A 24,679-nucleotide genomic window follows, 5' to 3' on the forward strand; every position below is an offset into this window, starting at 1 on the left:
GCTTCAATAATTTCGCTAATATCAACTCTACTGCTTATTTATCTATCTCACTTCATCTAATATGACATAATAAACAATATAAATAACATAGAAACCTGATATATATACAGTGGTCCCTCAATTATCGTCCTTAATCCGTTCCTGGAAGTGGGACTATTATCGAAATAGACGATTTTCGAATCAATTTTCCCCATAAGAAATAACTTAAATCCAATTAATTCTTTTCAGGCACCCAGAAGTATCAATAACATTTTTTTTTTACCTAAAATATAGATTTAAATGTGCAAAAGAATGAACATTCAACATGACAGTTACCTTTATTGAAGGCTGTTGATGAATGGAAGACAGGGAGGAGGAGGAGAGAGGGAAGAGAGGTTATTGTTTGGAAGGGGAATCCCCCTCCATAAGGACTCTAGGTCACTTCAGGGGTCACTTCCCTAGCATAAATATAGATTTACATGCAGAAAAATATGCCAAATAAATGTAAAACACTAATAAAATGTATAAATGAACATTGGTAATAGGGGTAGTTGATGAGTGGAACGATCTGCCTAGTAGGGTGATCAAAGCTAAAGCACTGGGTAGTTTCAAATTTAGGTTGGATAAATACACGATATTGGCAGTTTGGAGGGATATGTTGTGTATCTTTATACGTATATGCTTCTAAACTGTTGTATTCTGAGCACCTCTGCAAAAGCAGTGATAATGTGTGAGTGCGGTGAAAGTGTTGAATGATGATGAAAGTATTTTCTTTTTGGGGATTTTCTTTCTTTTTTGGGTCACCCTGCCTCAGTGGGAGACGACCAACTTGTTAAAAAAAAAAAAAAAAAAAAAAAAAAAAAATACACGAGTGAGAGGGGTTGGATTTGAGTCAGACTTGCACCTGAGTTTATTGCTTGGGTAGCATTTGTTCTGTTAGTGGGTTGGATTTGTGAAGGACCGGCCTAGTATGGGCCAGCAGGCCTACTGCAGTGTTCCTCCTTTCTTATGTTCTTATTGGAGACTTGTCTGTGTGAGGGAGGGATGGCAAGTTTATTGTTGGAGAATATGACACTAATATCAACTCTACGGCTTATTTAACTATCACAATTCAACTAATATGACATAATAAACAACATTAATAACATAGAAACATGGAATACAGGTCTCCCTCAACATTCGCGAGGGTTAGGGGATCAAGAGCCTCATGAATGTTGAAAAACCATGAATGTTTGGTGCCCCAATATATTGTAGGGAAATATAATACAATGCTGCTTCCTTAACTTGTCCAACCATGAACAATCATAAAGTACATGAAAACGTCGTAAATTGTACTAAATACATACGTTATGCCTTAATAACATGAATGTTATTAAATACCACTGCCTCCACCACTGCGAGTCCCTACTACCCTCCCTCCGACCCCCCACAACTGGCAGCTAACCCTCCCACCACTGTGTGGTGAGTGTTTTGTTTGTTCATTATTTGCTATTAAACTACAGTATAAATAATGTAAACCCATCCATGACTGCATATTAGAATGGCTATTCAGACAGGTATTGGACGGTGACATCATGTGTTTACTCTTGAACACAGTCATCTGCATATGCATGGGATTCTGGGATGAGATGAAGGTCAATGAAGTAGACATTTCATAACAATGGTCCCAGAACACTTCCTTGTGGAACACTTGCCCCGATAGGATGTCTTGCTGATTCTGTTCCATTGAGAAATACCCTTAGAGATCTACCATGAAGGTAATCACTGAGGAGACATAGCACAGAGCCTGCAATTCCCAGAGCTTGCAGTTTTGCTAAGAGGCCCTGGTGCCACACTCGGTCGAAAGAACCAGCAATGTCCAGTGCTACCACACAGCTGACTTTGGATTCTTCCAGTGACTGGTGCCACTTAGTAGAGAGGTTTAACAACAGATCAGCAGCGGAGTAACCTTTCCTTAAGCCATATTAACGATCACAAAGTAGTGAGTGGTAGTCAAAAAAAACTGTCATTTGTCTTGAGATTATTGTCTCAAGGAGCTTGCCAGTGATTGACAGGACTGACAATGGTCTGTAGTGGCTGATTTCTGCTCTGCTCTTCTTTTTGTGAACAGGGACTACATTTGCCTCTTTCCAGAGAGGGGGCCATTTACACTATACTAGGCAGTGCTGAAAGATGCGAGTTAGAGGTGCTGCTAGTTGGTCTGCACATCTTCTTGGGCTCAACTTGTCTCGGCCCACAGCCTTTTCTTGGTCAAGCAATTTAAGAAGGAAGTGCACCTCTTCCTACCTTATTGTCACAACTGACAGTTTTGACAGTCCTTGCAGGAACTTGCATTTTAGTGGCAAAGTGTTCAGCAAAGAGGTCCGCTTTCTCTCAACTGCTAGTAGAGGTGGTCCCATCCTGCCGATTTAGAGGTGGAATGAGTTCATCAGGCAGATAACCTTGTCTGTCCTTGACCAGGGACCACCAGGTTTTGGCCCACTTTTCAATGACACCCATATGCTTACAGGCTTGCCTGTGCAAGTTCCTGTTATAGGTGGTAGGATGTCTCTTATACCTTCGCCATGCCTTGTACTTAGCAGTAGCAGCCTCTCTACAACAAAAGCCAAACCAAGGCTGATCTGTAGGCTTTGTCACATATTGCCGGTGAGGAATGTGGACCGTCTACGGGTTAAGTGGCTTTTAAGAAGTCTTTAACTGATTTTCATCTGGGTTACTTTAATATCTTCTGGTAATGAATTCCATATTTTAGGGCCCTTTATGTGCATCGAGTTTTTACACAGTGTGATAAGGACACGAGGTATATCAAAAAAAAATCTGTGTCTTGTGTTGTAGTCATGTGTCCTGTTTAAGTTGGTGAGGAGAAGTTTGAGTGGAGGGTTTATATTTGCGTGTATTGTTCTGTGTATGTAGTAGGCACATGAATAAGTATGGATGTTCTTAATGGTGAGCAAATTCAGACTTTTGAAAATTGGTGGAGTGTGCTGGCTAGAGTGGGAATTCATTATCATTCTTACTGCTGCCTTTTGCTGGGTTATGAGGGGTTTTAGGCGATTGGATGCTGTTGATCCCAATGCACAAATTCCATATGTAAGATAAGGGTATATGAGTGAATGGTACAGTGCCAGGAGAGCTGATTGTGGAACGTAGTACCTTATCTTTGATAGTATGCCTACAGTCTTGGAGATTTTCTTGGTGATTTGTTGTATGTGTGTCCGGAACTTAAGGCTACTGTCAAGGTGGATACCTAGGTATTTTCCCTCTGTGAGTCTTGTGACTGATGATCCATTTAGTGTTATGTTAATCGGATCATTTGCAGCTTTGTTTCCAAACTGAATGAAATAGGTTTTATCAGTATTCAGGGTAAGTTTATTAGTCATCATCCCGGCAGATATTTTCTGCAATTCGGCATTGACTGTGTTTGCTAGTATGACCGTGTTCTGGTGGGAAAAGACATATGTAGTGTCATCTGCAAATAATATGGGTTTGAGTAGCTGTGATGCATTCGGTAGATCATTGGTGTAGACGAGAAAGAGGAGTGGTCCAAGGACGCTTCCTTGTGGGACTCCTACTGTGATTGGTTGGGTGAAAGAGTTTGCATCATTTGCATACACATATTGAGTTCTGTTACTAAGGTATGATTTTAGGTAGTTGAGGGGGTGGCCTCTGATACCATAGTGCGTTAATTTGGAGTACAGCAGTTCATGGTCGACTGTTTCGAAAGCTTTACGTAAATCAATGAAAATGCCCAGCGCGACTTTTCTTTTCAAGTGCGGTATATATTAGTTCTAGCATGTGTACGATAGCATCATTCGTGCTTTTATTATTCCTGAATCCAAACTGACAAGGGTTTAATATGTTGTGTGAGACAAGGTAGGAACAGATCTGTCTATGCATTAATTTTTCAAAGATTTTAGAGAGCAGTGGTAAATTAGGTATTGGTCTATAGTTATTCAAGTCAGCTTGGTCACCTCCTTTGTGGATCAGAGTGACCCTCGCTATTTTGAGGATTGTTGAGAAGGTAGCTGATTCAATGGATTTGTTAAAGAGTGTTGCAATAATTGGTGACAATACTTGAGAAGCTTTTTTGTACATAAAAGCAGGCAAGCTGTTTATGTCTCCTGCCTTGTTTTTAAGGGTGTTTATGGTAAGTGTAACTTCTATGGGGTTGGTTGGAGCTAGGAATAGCGTACGTATTTGGGTAGGTACCTATGAGGTAGTCTGATGGACGGGTGTTTACGCTTGGTATTTTGTTCACTAGATTTTTACCTATGGTGGAGAAGAAAACATTGAGTCTGTTTGCTGTTTCAGTAGGTGTGAGTAGGGGTTCATCTGATTTTGTTAGTTTGACTGTTTTGTTTTTGGATAACTTTTTATTTCTAAGAATTTCAGATAGAGTTTTCCAGTTTTTTTCATATCACCTTTGATGTTATGTAGTCTATTTTCATAATACAATTTTTAGATCTTTTTCTCAGGCTGGTAAGTGCTGACGAGTAATGTTTAGACTGTTCTCTAGTTATTTGACCCATTCTATACTGTTTTTCATATTTGTGCTTTGTGTTAATGGATTTGAGGATGCTTGGTGTTAGCCAGGGATTATTCAGTCTCTGCTGTGATCTGTTTAGTTTTTTTGGGGCAATGTTTGTTATAGAGGCTTTGGGCTTTTTATAGAAAATTCTTTATACATTCATTCATATCTGTATATGTTTCGAGCTCATTTTGCCAATCGATGTTATTCATAGCTGCTATAAAGTTGTTAACTGCTGTCTCGTTATGTAGTCTGAACGTTACTGAAGTGATGTCTTGTGGCAGTTTGCCCAGATTAGTTATGAGAAAGGTTGGGTAGTGGTCTGGTGTCATGCACAATGGTGTTTCACACTCCTCACACATAAAACAAGTATCTGCGCTTTTGTCGGCGTTTTTTTGTATGTACACAGATAAAACACCTCTTCTGAGCCTTTTTCTTCAAAGCAGTAGCAGGCAGTTGTATCAGAAAGTGATCACCATGCCTCAGACGAGAGGGTAGTTGATGATCTGTTCGCAGGCGATGTTCTATTGCAGGTGTTGTTACTTAATACTTGAATAATATCTGTCTGATGATAGACAAACAAAATTGACCGTATGGTGATTTGTTTCTGGTCTTCAACTAATACACATTATAAGCATTCAGCATGGAAATGCTCACAAGATGAAAAAGGAGTTTTATGTACCACTTATAACTCTTGCGAACACAATCAGCAAACCCAATTTGCATATTACATTTGTCCACTGAGCACATATTGAGGGTGTAGTCCATCACAGCTGCAGGTTTTAGAATGGGTTTATTGGTCTCTCTATGCTGCCTGCCAGTGTCTGTCATTTCGTTTCAGTGAACTGATGACAACAGTGTGACATCTTGTTTGTCATGCCACCGAAATGCCATGATGTCATTGGCAGCAAATGCCTGCACCTCACCTCTACGAGTGCCAGCGTCGAACCTGGGCATATGTTTACGATTTCCACGCACTGTGCCACACACAGGGACGGGAAATCCTGTGTCACAAACCTACTGGAGTTCTATGACATGGTGACAGCAGTAAGACAAGAGAGAGAGGGGTGGGTGGATTGCATTTTCTTGGACTGCAAGAAGGCGTTTGACACAGTTCCACACAAGAGATTGGTGCAAAAACTGGAGGACCAAGCAGGGATAACAGGGAAGGCACTACAATGGATCAGGGAATACTTGTCAGGAAGACAGCAGCGAGTCATGGTACGTGGCGAGGTGTCAGAGTGGGCACCTGTGACCAGCGGGGTCCCGCAGGGGTCAGTCCTAGGACCAGTGCTGTTTCTGGTATTTGTGAACGACATGACGGAAGGAATAGACTCTGAGGTGTCCCTGTTTGCAGATGACGTGAAGTTGATGAGAAGAATTCACTCGATCGAAGACCAGGCAGAACTACAAAGGGACCTGGACAGGCTGCAGACCTGGTCCAGCAATTGGCTCCTGGAGCTCAATCCCACCAAGTGCAAAGTCATGAAGATTGGGGAAGGGCAAAGAAGGCTGCAGACGGAGTACAGTCTAGGGGGTCAGAGACTACAAACCTCACTCAAGGAAAAAGATCTTGGGGTGAGTATAACACCAGGCACATCTCCTGAAGCGCACATCAACCAAATAACTGCTGCAGCATATGGGCGCCTAGCAAACCTCAGAACAGCATTCCGACATCTTAATAAGGAATCATTCAGGACCCTGTACACCATGTATGTTAGGCCCATATTGGAGTATGCGGCACCAGTTTGGAACCCACACCTAGCCAAGCACGTGAAGAAACTAGAGAAAGTGCAAAGGTTTGCAACAAGACTAGTCCCAGAGCTAAGAGGTATGTCCTACGAGGAGAGGTTAAGGGAAATCAACCTGACGACACTGGAGGACAGGAGAGATAGGGGGGACATGATAACGACATACAAAATACTGAGAGGAATTGACAAGGTGGACAAAGACAGGATGTTCCAGAGATTGGACACAGTAACAAGGGGACACAGTTGGAAGCTGAAGACACAGATGAATCACAGGGATGTTAGGAAGTATTTCTTCAGCCACAGAGTAGTCAGTAAGTGGAATAGTTTGGGAAGCGATGTAGTGGAGGCAGGATCCATACATAGCTTTAAGCAGAGGTATGATAAAGCTCACGGCTCAGGGAGAGTGACCTAGTAGCGATCAGTGAAGAGGCGGGGCCAGGAGCTCGGACTCGACCCCCGCAACCTCAACTAGGTGAGTACAACTAGGTGAGTATATCTGTCATATTCACTCACAAAAAATCACCGAGTAAAGGGCTTGTGTACCAGTTATAGTATATAATATATGCCCATTACCAAGATATGGTTCCATCATTGTTCTAACCACATCACCAGAGATACCCAATAACTTCCTGGTATCTTGCAATGTATTACTTCCAGTGTACACAATAATATCCAATACAAGACCACTGTAGCAACCACACACTACAGATAACTTTATACCAAAGCATTTCCTCTTGCTTGGTATATACTGCTTGAATGACAAGTCTGCCTTTGAACAAAATCAAAGACTCATCAATAACAAGCTTCCTGAAGGGATAAAAATACATAATGAATTTCTGTTTCAGATACATAAACATATTTCTAATCTTATATAACCTGTCTTTTCTGTCAGGCCTGGTTTTGTCAGAGAAGTATAGCATACTTAACAGGAGCATAAATCGATTCACTGGTATTATATCATTGAAAGCTGGGGCTGCAATGAGGCGGTCTGTTGACCAGTATGATTTGACACTGTGCTTATATATATCATTGAAAGCTGGGGCTGCAATGAGGCGGTCTGTTGACCAGTATGATTTGACACTGTGCTTAGACACATGTGGCATAAGCATTATTGTGGCAAACAAAAGATACGTCTCAGCTACAGTTGTCTCCTTCCAGTGGTGTAGCCGTGATCTTGGTGAAAGAATTGTGTTCGCAATGGTGTACTCGGAGTATCTGTTGCTTTCCCTGACAATTTCCACCAGAGGTTTGTCAAAGAATAACTCGAAACATTCCAGTTCTGTGGCATTGTTCCCAAGTGTACAAGATGGCCGTAGTCCTCTGAGTTTCATCAAATTGATGGGGATTGGGAACAAAATTGACAGCTTCCTGCCAATCCCAGGTGCAGTCTGCTGGTGGGTACTGGATACTGACAGGTGGTTGTGGAGGTTGTAGTTGTGGAGGTTGGTGTGGTGGGTGGGTGGATGAAGGTCATCTTTGTTGTAGCTGAGCCGACTCAGTGGCGTGAGTAACAGCATGGGCTGCTGCTGGTGCCTCATGGCTGGCACCACCACCATCTTCTGATGCCTGCACATTTTTTATCCCCATTGTAACAATATCATCTTCATTTTCACTATCTGTTCCTGTTGTACAGCCATGAGATGCACTCCGAGATGTACTTGTTACCCTTGGAACAGCATATGACACACTACCAGAGCGCATGTAACGTCGTATATATTGACGCTTCACTGGAGATTATTCTGCTTCACTTTCGCTACTGGAACTGTTTTCAAAAGCTTGGAGCTCATATTCACTATCACTATCATCACCACTGCTCACATCTGTGTCCTCAGCACTGGAAAATACGAGTTTCCTCTTTCGTTCTGGTGTAACTAAATGTGAACAAGATGGCCCAGCACCAGATGTGGAAGGTTGGGGGTCATCTGGATTTTCATCACCATTACCACTATTCTTCTTCTCGGTCACAAACTCCCCAAAACCCTGGGAATCATCTTCACTGACACTTCCATCTATATTTGAACTGTCACTTGGGAACAAGAGAGTCCCAAATTGTCAAGGAGTGAGGAGTTTCTTACCGCAAGGCATGGTGGACAATGTGAAATAAAATGGCATTCCCACAATGCTCCACTGGGTGCCCGAATTTTTTCCATCCACACACACTGACCACGCAGACCCATTCTCTCACACGTAGGCCTACCAGCTTTCTCCCGCTCGATTTGAAGGCGCTAGAATGTACGCGTACTAATACAGTGGACCCCCGCATAGCGACTTTAATCCGTGCAAGAGGGCTCATTGTTATGCAAAATGATCGGTATGCAAATGAATTTTCCCCATAAGAAATAATGGAAATCAAATTAATCCGTGCAAGACACCCAAAAGTATGAAAAAAAAATTTTTACCACATGAAATATACATTTTCCTACACACAAAGAGAAGGATACATGCACAATAGTAGAGTAGTACATGCACAATATATATTGTGCATGTACTACTCTACTAAATGAAGAATAAATGACACTTACCTTTATTGAAGATGCAGCAATGACTGATGAGACACTGTGTCCTGGGAGTGCCTTTTCCTCCTGAGTACTGTAGGTCCTGTTTGGCATTTTCTTCCAGAACAGGCCTTATCACACTGTGTATGCCACTACAATTCTTAAATCTCTCAAACCAACCTTTGCTGGCTTTAAATTCACCAATATGAGCACTAGTTCCAGGCATTTTTCCCTGTTCACCTGGGTGTTAGTCGACTGGTGTGGGTTGCATCCTGGGAGACAAGATTAAGGACCCCAATGGAAATAAGTTAGACAGTCTTCGATGACACTGACTTTTTTGGGTTATCCTGGGTGGCAAATCCTCTGGGGTTAATTGTTTCTTGGTATTCTCAATAAGCCACACCAACAACGGTGCTACAGCAGCAGCAGCAGCAGCAGCTGACAGTGCTACAGCAGCAGCAGCAGCTGACAGTGCTACAGCAGCAGCAGACGATGCTACAGCAGCAGCAGACGGTACTACAGCAGCAGCTGACGGTGGTACAGCAGCAGCAGCAGCTGACAGTGCAGCAGCAGCAGCTGACAGTGCTACAGCAGCAGCAGACAATGCTACAGCAGCAGCAGACGGTACTACAGCAGCAGCTGATGGTGGTACAGCAGCAGAGGCAGCTGACAGTGCAGCAGCAGCAGCTGACAGTGCTACAGCAGCAGCAGACGATGCTACAGCAGCAGCAGACGGTACTACAGCAGCAGCTGACAGTGGTACAGCAGCAGCTGACAGTGCAGCAGCAGCAGCTGACAGTGCTACAGCAGCAGCAGACGGTACTATAGCAGCAGCTGACGGTGGTACAGCAGCAGCAGCAGCTGACAGTGCAGCAGCAGCAGCAGCTGTACCACCAATAGTAGCGATGGTTGATTGGGGTTTATTATACAACCTGGCCAGCTCGGAGACACGCACTCCACTTTTATACTTATGAATGATCTTTTTCTTCATCTCTATAGTAATTCTCACCCTTATTGCTGTAGGGTTGGCACTAGAAGCTTTCTTGGGGCCCATGGTCACTTATTTTGCAGATAAAATCACCAAAAACACTGTAATAATACGAAATGTTCCGATTGTATGCTTGGATGTTACCGCGGAGGCTGGCTGGTAAACAATGCCACCGGCGGCACATGTGAGGCTGGCTAAGGGAGCACATTGGACGCGTCTCGGACGAACAGCGGTGAGCGGGTTTTTGAGCGGTATGCGAGGCAAAATTTTTGCGATAAAAGCGAGCGGTATGCGGATTGAACGTTATGTGATGCGTACGGTATGCAGGGGTCCACTGTACTTGAATGACCCTGGCTGCAATGGCATACTAGTATGACCGACCCTCCAAGGGTTAAATCTACAAGCACAGTATAGCACTGTCTGGATTTTTTGGGTTATCCTGGGTAATTCACACGGTATAATTGTATTTATGTGTACCTGTGAAACAGAGACAAAGACAGAGAAAGAGATAGAGATAGATACAGATAGACAGACTGAGACAGACAACTAATCAGCCAGCCACCCAGGTGCCGCCCAGCCAGCCTGCTGAACACGTATTGCTCATTCTAGAATTGTTTTTTACTTAGGGGATAGGTTATATGACATTCTGGCAGGACAACAACCAGTGGTACCAAAATTGAAAGGATGTTGCACATGGGTTATTATCAAGGTTTCTGATATTTCCGTGACCACTTGTGACCACATCCATCTCAAAGCCACTAAACTCGGGGTCAACATCACTTTTCTCTTAAAAGGGGAGTGTTAATACAACATGACATAAGTGAATCCCTGGTGTTTGCCACACTGTTTGCTCTAGCTGGTGCTCAATTGAACTGGTGCTCCTACAAGGTACTAAGTGGTCCCAGATTTTTTAATACTGCACACACTGAGTGTTAAGACCCATTCTATGCTGACCAGGAATCTCAGGCCAATCGTGCCAAATTTGGAGGCAGGAAAAATAAAATGTAGACCTACGGTTGGAGCGCTAGTAGTAAGAACGTAGATCTACGTTTGGACAGTTAAAGGGTTAGAGAACATCAAAATAATAATATACTTTCTGACAAACCTGAGCCTCCGAGGTATCTGCAGTGACCTGGTCTCTCACCCTATCTTGACAAGTCATTACACATCGTTGTAGTCGTTCCTGAAAAATTATCCTTATGAGATTGAAGTCAGAATGATTTTTCTTGCTATGCCAATCTCAATCCCCTCTTTATCAACAATTTAAGGTGACTAAGCATGAAAGTTTGAAACATAATTGATAAATTACCTTTATTGAAGAAATATCCAAAATTTATGAAATAGTTAATGATCTGAAATACCCAAGAAACATAATTGATAAATTATGTTTCTTGGGTATTTCAGATCATTAGCTATTTCATAAATTTTGGATATTTCTTCATCTATGAACTCTGGACTACAAATATGCAAAACTCTCAAAAACACTGATGAGAAAACAGACAGTTTAACTATCTTGATGTGAAGAATAATAGTGCACATAGGAACAGTTATTTGTAGGTTTTCTATAAATTTTAAATTTACAGAAAACCTTGGGTATCTGAAATACCCAAGAAACATAATTGATAAATCTTTTAAAATTGCTAGAAATACTTTTTACAATCCAAAAAGGGACAACCAACCTTATTCAACTAAAAATATGTTGGTTCTCCCTTACCATGAAAACTTGATTGATATACCTTCTCTTCTTAAGACTTTTATTATCAAAGTTGTATTTAAAAATCTTGATACAGTAGAAAAACTTTCAATAAAGAATTCCCTCCAAAATGCTAACAGATGTGTCTATAAGATTCCTTGTAAAATTTGCAATAAAGTTTATTACGGTCAAACTGGTAAAAGTTTCAAACTAAGATTAAAACAACAAATATAGCACTAGAACTGGACAAGATTCCAATGCTCTATTTATTCATGCGAGAGATTTTAACCATCCAATTGATTTTCAAAAAGTTGAGAAAGTTGTATCAAGCAAGTCCATGGTCGACATGAATGTAACTGAATCTTATTTCATAAAAAGCAGTTTTAAAAATAATATGAATATTTCCTTTGGTTTATATAAATTACTTCCATTTATAATTAATAAAATTTAGGAAGAATTTAATAATACATTGGAGTCGAGTGTCATCGCACGTCAGGTGTTGCTTTGTGGGGATGTGATGGTGAGTGGTCTAGACCCTTTATATGCGTTCCTTTGATGTATTACTTTTATAGTTCCTTGATAATGTGATAAGTCACAAAAGCACTTGGAATTTCACTATTTTTTCATAGTGGTTGTTTTGCATATTCTGAAATTTTATTTATTTATTTATGTCGTTGCAAATAGTACTTTGAAATTATGTATTTACAATAATGGGTTGCAATGCAAAGAGAGCCTCTATTATGCCTATGCATTATGGGCCAACTTAACATCATTGGATTACTGACTACTTAACACTAAGAATTATATCATAGTTGTACAGTAGATTATTAATTATAAGTGAATCTAATTTATATAAGATAAAAGAAGGAGGGGTGTTAATGTTGCAGTTTAAAAACTGTAGTGTAAAGCACCCTTCTGTCAAGACAGTGATGGAGTGAATGATGGTGAAAGTTTTTCTTTTTCGGGCCACCCTGCCTTGGTGGGAATCGGCCAGTGTGATAATAAAAAAATAATAAAAAGATATATTCATATATTCAAAAATACTTTTTGTGAAACAATGATTCAATTATATTCCTGTTGACAATGGATAAAAGGTTCGAAAGTAATTGTTGAAATTATGATATGGGAATACGTATTGAGTATGCGAGTACTGAGTATTGAGCATTTAGTCTAGGGTGATCTTATTGCATTCTAGAGTATATATCATGTTTCTGTTATTAATATTATTTATTATGTCATATTAGATGAATTGTGTAAGATAAATAAGCCGTAGAGCTGATATTAGTCACATATTGAAGGACTATCTTGTCCTGTCTCCCAACACAATTCCTAACATACGCCAGAAACAGACCTCACTGGAACGCTTTTTTGAACGACAGGGGTCCAGTGACTCAAGCTGGTCCTAGTGGCATTAAAAAACAAAGAAGGGAAGTAACCCAGGATAAAGACTTGGTACCTGAAGTCTATGGAAGGGGATTCTCCTTCCAAACAGTTGTAAACTCCTCCATCCTCTCCCCTTTTCTTGTCTTCCATACATCACCATGTCTTCAATAAAGGTAAGTGTGATGTTATTATTGTTTTATTCTACATGTATCATTGTTTTCTGTGTAGGTAAATGTATATTTTATGTAGAAAACTTGTTTTTTTAATAATTTTGGGTGTCTGAAACGGATTAATTGGATTTCCATTATTTCTCATGGGGAAAATTAATTCGGAACAAGTCAGATTCGGGATAAGTCGCTCTCTGGAACGGATTAATTATGTAATCCGGGGGTCCACTGTATTAGAGACAAAGAAGAAAAAGAAAATAGGAAAGAAAAAACAAGATACAGACTGAGCAGGGTAGAGACAAGATGGAGATTCAAAGAGAAAGATAGAGAACAGAAATAGAGGGCAGAAAGAAGGCTCAAGATAAAAAAAAAAAAAAAAAAAAAAAAAAAAAGAAGTGCTAGTCTTACTTGGAACTGTGATAACTCATTCTGCACAAAGCTCTGAGCCTGAGTGAGAGGGGTGGAGCAGCTCTCGATGCACCGGTGTACTTGGTCAACAGAATTCTCCGTCTTCTCGCAACACACTGCTGCACATAGGTGCATTGCCCTCTGGAAACAGAATATAGGTAAATTTCTCTGATTATAGTATCAATGCTGTGTAAATGTACACAGGAGGGCTCCACTTAACAGCATTTTGCTAATACAGCATTTTCAATTATACCCATTCTTCATTTATTTGGACTTCCTACAATAAATATAATCACCACTTACTATAAGCCAAGGACAAAAATACAGTGGACCCTCGACGTACGATGTCCTCAACCTATGTTAAAACCGACCTACGGTGCTTTTCAACATAAAAATTTGACCCCGACGTACGTTGAAAAACTCAACCTACAGCATTCGTCCGGTATGCGTCCACATGTCTGTCCGCCCAAGCGTGCCTCAGCTGGCCTGCCTTCAGTTAGTGTGCCAATGTTTACAAGCCAGAGTGGTCACTCCCAAACATACATTTGGAATATTTTGTATTATTCCAGTGTTTTTAGTGCTTCTAACTGCTAAATAAGCCACCATGAGCCCAAAGAAAGCTTCTAGTGCCAACCCTGTGGTAAAAAGGGTGAGAAATATTATTGAAATACGATAGTACCACAGTCAGCTGCTACTGCCGCTGAAGCACCGTCAACTGCAGCTGCTGCTGTAGCATCATCAGCTGCTGCTGCTGTAACACCGTCAGCTGTTGCTCCTGCTGTAGCACCATCAGCTGCTGCTGCTGCTGTAGCACCGTCAGCTGCTGCTGCTGCTGCTGTAGCACCGTCAGCTGCTGCTGTAGCACCATCAGCTGCTGCTGTAGCACCATCAGCTGCTGCTGCAGCACCATCAGCTGCTGCTGTAGCACCATCAGCTGCTGCTGCTGCTGTAGCACTGTCAGCTGCTGCTGTAGCACCGTTGTTGGTGTGGCTTATCGAGAATACCGAGAAACAATTAACCCCAGAGGGTTAGCCACCCAGGATAACCCAAAAAAGTCAGAGTGTCATCAAGGACTGCCTAACTTATTTCCATTGGGGTCCTTAATCTTGTCTCCCAGGATGCGACCCACACCAGTCGACTAACACCCAGGTGAACAGTAAAAAATGCCTGGAACTAGTGCTCATATTTGTGTATTTAAGGCCAGCAAAGGTTGGTTTGAAAGATTTAAGAATCGTAGTGGCATACACGGTGTGATAAGGCCTGTTCTGGAAGAAAATGCCAAACAGGACCTACAGTACTCAGGAGGAAAAGGCACTCCCAGGACAGTGTCTCATCAGTCATTGCTGCATCTTCGATAAAGGTAAGTGTTATTTATTCTTCACTTAGTAAAGTAGAAAACGTATATTTCACGTGGTAAATTTTTTTTTTTCATACTTTTGGGTGTCTTGCATGGATTAATTTGATTTCCATTATTTCTTATGGGGAAAATTAATTCAACCTACGATCATTTCGCCTTACGATGGGCTCTCAAGAACGGATTAATATCGCAGGTCGGGGGACCACTGTATTTTAAGGTAAGTAATGTGCATAATGTACATGCATTTTTTTAGGTCTAGCTCTATTGCTCATTTAATATATAGTGTAAACACATTAACATTCTTTTATATGCCTTTGGAAGTTTACAGCAATAGTCCAGAACATAACCTGCCTGAATGTGTATATATGGTAGAACCTCAGTTAACACAGAATCTATTACTTTTTTTTGTGTTAACACTTGAAAAATTGTGACATTTTTTTTGAAAATGCCATATATCATTTAATAAGAAGTAAATGCAGGGGAAAAATGGGATGCTGCAGGTTTATTCCCCTCTGTCTTTCGGTGAACTTACAAACGAGCCACAGTTCTTATGGGGAGATCTACTAAATGTACACAACCTCCCGTCTCTCCGTTCTCCAATTGTACATGTCCAGTATCACACTAAGCCTGTGTTAGTAAATAAATTTTTGATGTTTTCACCATCCCATCCTGTGTCTGGATAGTAACCTTGGGACCCAGAAGAAATAAGAGATCCTGGAAGTGCAAAGAAAAAGTATAAGCATGAAAGTCTTAATGTTTTGAAGAAAATTGAGATACTAGATAAGCTTGATAGTAGTGCATGCATGATGGAGATAGGATGAGCCTGTGGACTGAATGAGGCATTAACCCCTTGACCGTTTCGGTCATATATATACAGGAAGGCCCCACTTATACGGCTGGTTAGGTTCCAGGCTACCGCCGTAAAGTGGAACACCCTTTTTTTCCACTTACAAATGCATACAAACACTAGGTAACAAGTTTACACTAACATATATTAAGTTAGCAATAGAACCAGGCATCAAAAAACAATAAAAAAGTACAATACACACATAGTGCACTCATTACTTACCTTAAAATATTTATAGTCTTAATCTAGGGTGAGACAAGTAGTATTTATTGTAAGAAATCAAGTGTGGTATGTATGGTAGTCAGCCAGGCTACCATACCAGGCCACCCCACCCACACATACTATTCTATGATATTTAAGCATCCCAGAGCGATAAAATGTATATACAGTTCACTCATTACTTACCTTAAAATATAGGGTGAGATGAGAAGTATTTATTGTAAAAAATCAAGTGTGGTATGTATGGTAGTCAGCCGGGCTACCATACCAGGCCAACCCACCTACACATAATATTCCATTACATTTAAGCATCCCAGAGCGATAAAATGTATATACAGTTCACTCATTACTTACCTTAAAATATTTGTAGTCTTAATGTAGGGTCAGGAGTAAGTAAATGAGATAAAACGAATAAATGAGAGAGAGAAAGAATGAGTGCATGAGAGAGGACAGGCGCAGAGTTATGTAAACAAACCAGGCGAAGGTAAGTTTTGTAAACAAAGTGTACACGTCTGGTTTGTGTACAAGTTACATTGTGTACAGGTTGTCTCTACATTGATACGGTAGAATAAATAAAGAAGAACACTCCCATTCTCATGTAACATCATTTTGAGAAGAAATGATGCTCTGAGTGAAGGCAATGGAAATAAGTCACTCTGACTTTTTTGGGTTATCCTAGGTTCTCTACACATATGTTGTTATGTATGATAATCTATGTAACTGTACTTGTGTATACCTGAATAAACTTACATACATACGAAAGGAATAATTTTCTACAGTTACCCCCAGTAACACATTTTCTCTTATTTTAGATTAGAGAAAATGTTATTCTTGGCATCACTTGTACAAGTTATCTGGCTACCACATCTCATATTTGTTTATTTATTCTATTGTGGGGTGTATTTATCATCTTTTTATGTTATGTATCGTGTTTATTATATAATTTTGAAAAAAATATCATGGATGGATTAATGAAAATGTGTATATTAACGTAATATACAACATTAATGAGACTCGGTGATTATTATTATTATTATTATTAGCATTTCTAATATGGCGTCACTTGTGCAAGTCGTCTGCTACCACATCTCATATTTATGTTTATTTATTCTATTGTGGGGTGTATTTATCATCTTTTTATGTTATGTATCGTGTTTATTATATAATTTTGAAAAAATATCATAGATGGATTAATGAAAATGTGTATTTAACGTAATATACGACATTTAAATGAGACTCGATGATTATTATCATTACTAATATGACATCTGGAGACATAAGACACTCTTACTGATTTTAATGTGTACCTGCATGCCAGCACAGTATGTAAGTTTATTTAAGTACAGGTATACATAAGTATAATTATCAGAGTATATATAAAATATGAAATAACTTTTAAAAACATTTGAAATTTTGGAGTTTCCAGACAAAATGGAGAGACTTAGTGCTTACTGAGCTCACGAAGAATGTAAACAAACAAGGTGGGGCGCGGTGACCGTATTAGAAAGTCAGGTGGGGGGAGCCGTATAGCGAGTTTTGGTCATAATTTGAAATGACCGTATTAGCAGAACGCCGTAAAGTGGGGCCCTGCTGTACGTCTTACGAGATACAGTGTTTGACGTATCTATACACAAATTCTAGCGGCTTCAAATCAAGCGGGAGAGGGCTGGTAGGCCTACACGAGAGAGAATGGGTCTGAGTGGTGGGTGTGCACCCTGTGAAAAAAAATCTGGGACTCAGCGGTGCATTGTGGGAACACCATCTTGGTAGTCCATTTTCACCATGCCTAGCGGTAATAAGTACCTCACTCCTCGGCGGATTGGAGGTCTTTTGTTCCCAAGTGATAGCTCTAACAGCAATGGATGTGTCAATGAAAGTGAATTCCGTGGTTTTCAAGTGGGTGTGACCAAAAACAGTGCCCAGGATAACGTAATTAGTGATGAAAACTCGGATGACCCACGACCTTCCACCTCTGGTGCTGGGCCGGCTCGTTTACGTTCACCTGTACCAGGATGAAAGAGGAAACTATTTGTCCGTGTACAAGACTCAAATGTGAGCAGTGAAAGTGATAGTGATTTTAAAGCTACTGAAAGCAGTTCTAGTTGCGACAGTGAGGGTGAATATTCCCCAGTGAAGCGGCAATATATACGATGTCGCTTGCATTCTGGTAGTGTGCCATATGCTGTTCCAAGGGGAAGGAGTAAATCTTGAAGCACATCCCGTGGCCCTACACCACAAACTGATAGTGAAGATGATGATATTATTACAATGGGTAGGAATGATGCGAGTGAGGCAGCAGATGGTGGTGGCAATAGTGATGGTGGCACAAGTCATGTGGCACCAGCAGCGGGCCATGCTACTACTGACGCTGCTGACTCTTCACAACCACAGCCAGCCTCACCCAACCCCACACTCCCACAACATCCACAACCACAACATCCACAACCACAACATCCACAACCACAACATCTACAACCACAACATCCACAACCACAACCTGCACAACCACAACCTGTACAACCACAACCACGTTTCAATATCCAGTACCCACCAGCTGACCGCATCTGGGATTGGCAGCAAGGTGACGAGTTCGTTCCCAGTCCCCATGACTTCGATGAAACACAAAGTGGAATACGGCCATCATGTACACTTGGGAACTATACCACTGAACTGGAATGCTTTCAGTTGTTCTTCGATGAACCCCTGATGGACATTATTGTCAGGGAAAGCAATACATACATGTACTTTGAGTACACCATGGCAAACAATTCTTTCACCGAGATCACACCTACACCAGTGGAAGGACACTGGTGTAGGTGTGTTTGGCACAATAATGCTTATGCCACATGTGTATAAGCACAGTGTCAACACATACTGGTCGACAGACTGTCTGATTTCAACCCCAGCTTTCAGTGACATTATACCAGTGAATATATCTGTTCTACTGTTACGTATGCTACACTTTTCAGACACAACAAGGCCTGACAGAAGCGACAGGTTATATAAGATCAGAAATGTGTTTATGTACCTGAAACAAAAGTGCTGCATGTATTTTTATCCCTTCAGGAAGCTTGTTATTGATGAGTCTTTGATTCTGTTCAAAGGAAGACTCTCATTCAAGCAATATATACCAAGCAAGAGGAAATGCCTTGGTATAAAGTTATTTGTACTGTGTGATTGCAAAAGTGACTGGTCTGGTTTTGGATACAATTGTGTACACTGGTAGTAAAACATTGCAAGATACCAGGAAGTTACTGGTTATCTCTGGTGATATGGTTAGAACAATGATAGAACCATATCTTGGTAAGGGGCATACTTTATATACTGACAACTGGTACACAAGCCCTTTACTCGGTGATTTCTTGCGAGTGAACATGACAGATATGTGTGGCACAGTGCGTGGAAATCTTAAGCATATGCCTAGGTTTGACACTGGCACTCGTAGAGGTGATGTTCAGGTGTTTGCTGCCAATGACATCATGGCATTTCGGTGGCATGACAAATATGATGTCACACTGTTGACATCAGTTCACCGACATGAAATGGTAGACAGTGGCAAGCAGAATAGAGAGACCAATGAACCCATTCTAAAACCTGCAGCTGTGATGGATTACAACCTCAATATGCACTTAGTGGACAAATGTGACATGCAGATTGGGTTTGCTGATTGTGTTCGCAAGAGTTATAAGTGGTACATAAAACTCTTTTGCCATCTTCTTGACATTTCCATGCTGAATGCTTATAATATGTATAAACTGAAGACCAACAACAAACCCAAATATGGTGAATTTTTTTTGTCAGTCATCAGACAAATAATATTCAAGTACCAAGGAACAACACTTGCAATAGACCAGCGCCCACGAAATTATCAACACATGTCCTCTCGTCTGAGGCCTGGTCATCACTACCCCATACCAATGCCTGCTACTGCTCTCAAGAAAAATGCTCAGAAGAGGTGCTTTGTCTGTGGACATACCACAAAACGCCCACAAAAATGCAGACACTAGTTTTATGTGCGAGGAGTGTAAAACACCAATGTGCTTATACCCATGTTTCAAAGAATTCCACAAGCTGCAGCAGTTCTAGAAAAGTGTCCAGTGATTGTACATATGTATATATATTATAGGACAATCGTAATAAACAATTTTTTATATTGTTTGTGTAAACAAGTTTTATAAACATTATGATGATACTAGTGTTTTTGCTATAATTGTGTTACATTCAACGAGTGTATATACGAACATAGCACCATACTTTGGTCTCACAGGCCACAAAAGTTATGTGAAAAAATCAAATAGTGAAAAAAAAAAAAAAAAACTTTGAATAAAAGTAAACCAAAGTTTACCGGGTGAGCAGCAGTCGCCGCTGTTGCCATACGTGGCTCATTTTCTGCAAACTTCACACCTCTATATCTCGCTATGTACTGACGGGATTTTTTTTTTTGGACTAAAACAATCAGAAAAATAATCTTAACATTTTCGTAAGAATTTTTTTTTTTTTTTAATATTTTGCGACACCAGGAGACACTTCAGGATTGGGCCTTGCGACAGCCAAAGGGTTAATTCATACAATAAAAAATGAGGCAATAATATGAGATTGTGCAATGAGTAACCCAGGTTGTGATTTCCTAAGAAGAATGACACACAAAAAAAATAAAGATTTTATTTCTTTGTAAATTTTACAAAGAAAGCCACTATCATGCTGGGGCATTTTGGGCAGACTAATCCTAGTACAGTGGAACCTCGGTACTCAACCTTTATTCGTTCCAGAACGCTGTTTGAGTGCCAATCTGTTTGAGTACAGACCGAATTTTTCCCAAAAGGAATAATGTAAATTTGTGTGATGAATGGTTTTGAAAACCGACAACTTGAAGAATTAAGACATTTATGCAACATATGGGAATCTTCACTAAAGAAACGCTTCGCCACACAGTGGCTTCATCAGTCCAATACAAAGTAGAAATGGGTAAGGAGAGGAGGAGTTTGAGGTAATTAGTCCCTCAACCTGGAATCGATGTGTTCAGTCCATCACTCTTGTAGGAAGTACAGCATAGAGCCAGAGAGGTGGCTTATATACTGCAGTCAGACGAGTCGAAGCAGGAGGTGAGATCACAGTGAGACCTGCCACTAGTGTAAGTAGGTCGTCATCCTAAGGTTGGACAAGCGTTGAAGTCTTTGTACCAAGATCCCATGATGTTGCAGTGTCTGACAAAAGTGATGAATGGTTTTGAAAACCGACAACTTGAAGAATTGAGACACTTATGCAACATCATGGGATCTTGGTACAAAGACTTCAATGCTGGTCCAACATTAGGACGACAACCTACTTACACTAGTGGCAGGTCCCACTGTGATCCCGCCTCCTCCTGCTTCGACTCATCTGACTGCAATATATAAGCCACCTCTCTGGCTCTATGCTGTACTTCCTACAAGAGTGATGGACTGAACACATCAATTCCAGGTTGAGGGACTGATTACCTCAAACTCCTCCTCTCCTTACCCATTTATACTTTGTATTGGACTGATGAAGCCACTGTGTGGCGAAACGTTTCTTCAATAAAGATTCCCATATGTTGCATAAGTCTCTCAATTCTTCAATGTAAATTTGCTTAATCCATTTCAGACCCCCAAAAATACACTTATAGCCACTTAGCAGTGTATTTTCGTATGGTATTTATGATTGTATTCTCGTTTTCTTGATTTCATTTGATAGAATGAAATACAGTGGACCCCCGCATAGCGACTTTAATCCATGCAAGAGGGCTCATTGTTATGCAAAATGATCGGTATGCGAATGAAATTTCCCCATAAGAAATAATGGAAATCAAATTAATCTGTGCAAGACACCCAAAAGTATGAAAAAAAAAATTTTACCACATGAAATATACATTTTCCTACACACAAAGAGAAGGATACATGCACAATAGTAGAGTAGTACATGCACAATATATATTGTGCATGTACTACTCTACTAAATGAAGAATAAATGACACTTACCTTTATTGAAGATGCAGCAATGACTGATGAGATACTGTGTCCTGGGAGTGCCTTTTCCTCCTGAGTACTGTAGGTCCTGTTTGGCATTTTCTTCCAGAACAGGCCTTATCACACTGTGTATGCCACTACGATTCTTAAATCTCTCAAACCAACCTTTGCTGGCTTTAAATTCACCAATATGAGCACTAGTTCCAGGCATTTTTCCCTGTTCACCTGGGTGTTAGTCGACTGGTGTGGGTTGCATCCTGGGAGACAAGATTAAGGACCCCAATGGAAATAAGTTAGACAGTCTTCGATGACACTGACTTTTTTGGGTTATCCTGGGTGGCAAATCCTCTGGGGTTAATTGTTTCTTGGTATTCTCAATAAGCCACACCAACAACGGTGCTACAGCAGCAGCAGCAGCAGCAGCAGCAGCTGACAGTGCTACAGCAGCAGCAGCAGCAGCAGCTGACAGTGCTACAGCAGCAGCAGACGATGCTACAGCAGCAGCAGACGGTACTACAGCAGCAGCTGACGGTGGTACAGCAGCAGCAGCAGCTGACAGTGCAGCAGCAGCAGCTGATGGTGGTACAGCAGCAGCAGCAGCTGTACCACCAATAGTAGCGATGGTTGATTGGGGTTTATTATACAACCTGGCCAGCTCGGAGACACGCACTCCACTTTTATACTTATCAATGATCTTTTTCTTCATCTCTATAGTAATTCTCACCCTTATTGCTGTAGGGGTGGCACTAGAAGCTTTCTTGGGGCCCATGGTCACTTATTTTGCAGATAAAATCACCAAAAACACTAATAATACGAAATGTTCCGATTGTATGCTTGGATGTTACCGCGGAGGCTGGCTGGTAAACAATGCCACCGGCGGCACATGTGAGGCTGGCTAAGGGCGCACATTGGACGCGTCTCGGACGAACAGTGGTGAGCGGGTTTTTGAGCGGTATGCGAGGCAAAATTTTTGCGATAAAAGCGAGCGGTATGCGGATTAAACGTTATGTGATGCCGACGGTATGTGGGGGTCCACTGTATATATTACAGAAATAGAGAAGATTCTGAATGGTTTAACCCTTTGACTGTTTTCGACGTATAAATACGTCTTACGAGCCAATGTTTCTGACGTATATATACTCAAGAGTGTATCAGTCTGTAGTGGAAGGAAGGCGGGGTAGGGGTCGGCCTAGGAAGGGTTGGAGGGAGGGGGTAAAGGAGGTTTTGTGTGCGAGGGGCTTGGACTTCCAGCAGGCATGCGTGAGCGTGTTTGATAGGAGTGAATGGAGACAAATGGTTTTTAATACTTGACGTGCTGTTGGAGTGTGAGCAAAGTAACATTTATGAAGGGATTCAGGGAAACCGGCAGGCCGGACTTGAGTCCTGGAGATGGGAAGTACAGTGCCTGCACTCTGAAGGAGGGGTGTTAATGTTGCAGTTTAAAAACTGTAGTGTAAAGCACCCTTCTGGCAAGACAGTGATGGAGTGAATGATGGTGAAAGTTTTTCTTTTTCGGGCCACCCTGCCTTGGTGGGAATCGGCCGGTGTGATAATAAAATAAAATAAAATTCTAGCGGCTTCAAATCAAGAGTGAGAAAGCTGGTAGGCCCACATGTGAGAGAATGGGTCTGTGTGGTCAGTGTGCACCACATAAAAAAAATCCTGCAGCACACATTGCGTAATGAGAAAAAAAAAACTGATCGTTTTTTTGGAATAAAACGCCGACTTCGAGGTGTATTTTCGTATAGTATTTATCGTTGTATTCGCGTTTTCATGGTCTTAGGTGATAAAATGGGAAACATATTACAGAAATAGAGATGATTTTCATTACTTTTACGATGAAAACGACCTTGAAACTGAGCTCAAAGTAGCGGAAAAGTTCGATTTTTACCAATGTTCAAGAGTACATAAATCACACCACACGTCCAATACACGTCAACTGGGGAGTCTAATATTCTTTCACTAGTGCACTGATATTATTTATACCATTTTTACAATAATGCAGTCGTCTGCATAACAGTAATTTTTGTATTTTTTTGTATGAATAAAAAATCAAAATAGAAAGCAATAATAATATAAGAGGGGCCTAGAGATGTGAGTAATGAACAGAGCATATGTTATTTTAGTGCCACGAATGTCTACCTTGTTTATTCTGGACCCTATTTTGAAATTGGCATCTTTTTTATTTTGCATGAAATTGGCGAAATTGCCAATTTCTGACCACCATATTGGGTAGTCCAAATTAGTAAATGGGAGGTTTCTTGTACTCAGCTGATAGATAAAATGGAGTTCTAAAGAAATAGCTATGAGTTTGGTCAACTGGAACAATGGAATTGGCTGAAAATTGGGCTCAAAGTCGGCGAAATCGCCGATACGCATATGTCGCCGAGACCGCTAACTTCGCGGGAGCATAATTCCACGAGTTTTCGACCAAATTTCGAACTTTTGGTGTCATTACCATCGGGAAAAGATTCTCTATCATTTCATAAGAAAAAATAATTTTTCTTTTTTCAAAAATTGAGCGACATAGAATGACAGTTTCAGAGAGGGGCCTGAAACAGTCAAAGGGTTAAAGACTAAAAGTACCTTGAAATTGAGCTAAAGTTAGTGGAAATGTAGATTTTTGCTGATGTTCAAGAGTAAACAAATCACACCACGCATCCAATACACATCAATTGGTGGATCTAATATGCTTTCACAAATACTCTATTATTATGTATACCATTTTGTCAATAATGCAGCAGTCTGCATAACAGTAAATCTTCTATTTTTTGTGTGAATGAAAATTCAAAATGGAAAGCAAGCGTAATATAAGAGGGGCCCGAATTGGAAGGAGCAATAGGAGAGGGGTAGGGGCCAACAGAAGGAGCATTCAGTATC

General features: G+C 40.8%; 1 protein-coding gene across 5 annotated transcripts in view; it reads right to left on the minus strand.

Moving 5' to 3' along the window:
• The window catches only part of LOC128706566 (protein FAM136A), a 111,416-nt gene that overhangs the window by 69,389 nt on the left and 17,348 nt on the right, over positions 1-24,679 (minus strand). For all 5 annotated transcript variants that reach the window (XR_011392662.1, XM_070090293.1, XM_070090285.1 and 2 more), the window contains exons 2-3: positions 13,393-13,533; positions 10,847-10,924 (exon numbers count right to left, since the gene is read on the minus strand). Coding sequence is in view for 4 of the 5 variants with exons in the window: in XM_070090293.1 (XP_069946394.1) it covers positions 10,847-10,924; positions 13,393-13,533 (219 nt within the window). In the remaining variant the exon portion in view is untranslated. The remainder of the gene's footprint in view (positions 1-10,846; positions 10,925-13,392; positions 13,534-24,679) is intronic.

Source organism: Cherax quadricarinatus, chromosome 3 (genome assembly GCF_038502225.1).
Source record: "Cherax quadricarinatus isolate ZL_2023a chromosome 3, ASM3850222v1, whole genome shotgun sequence".
Taxonomy (NCBI): Eukaryota; Metazoa; Arthropoda; class Malacostraca; order Decapoda; family Parastacidae; genus Cherax; species Cherax quadricarinatus.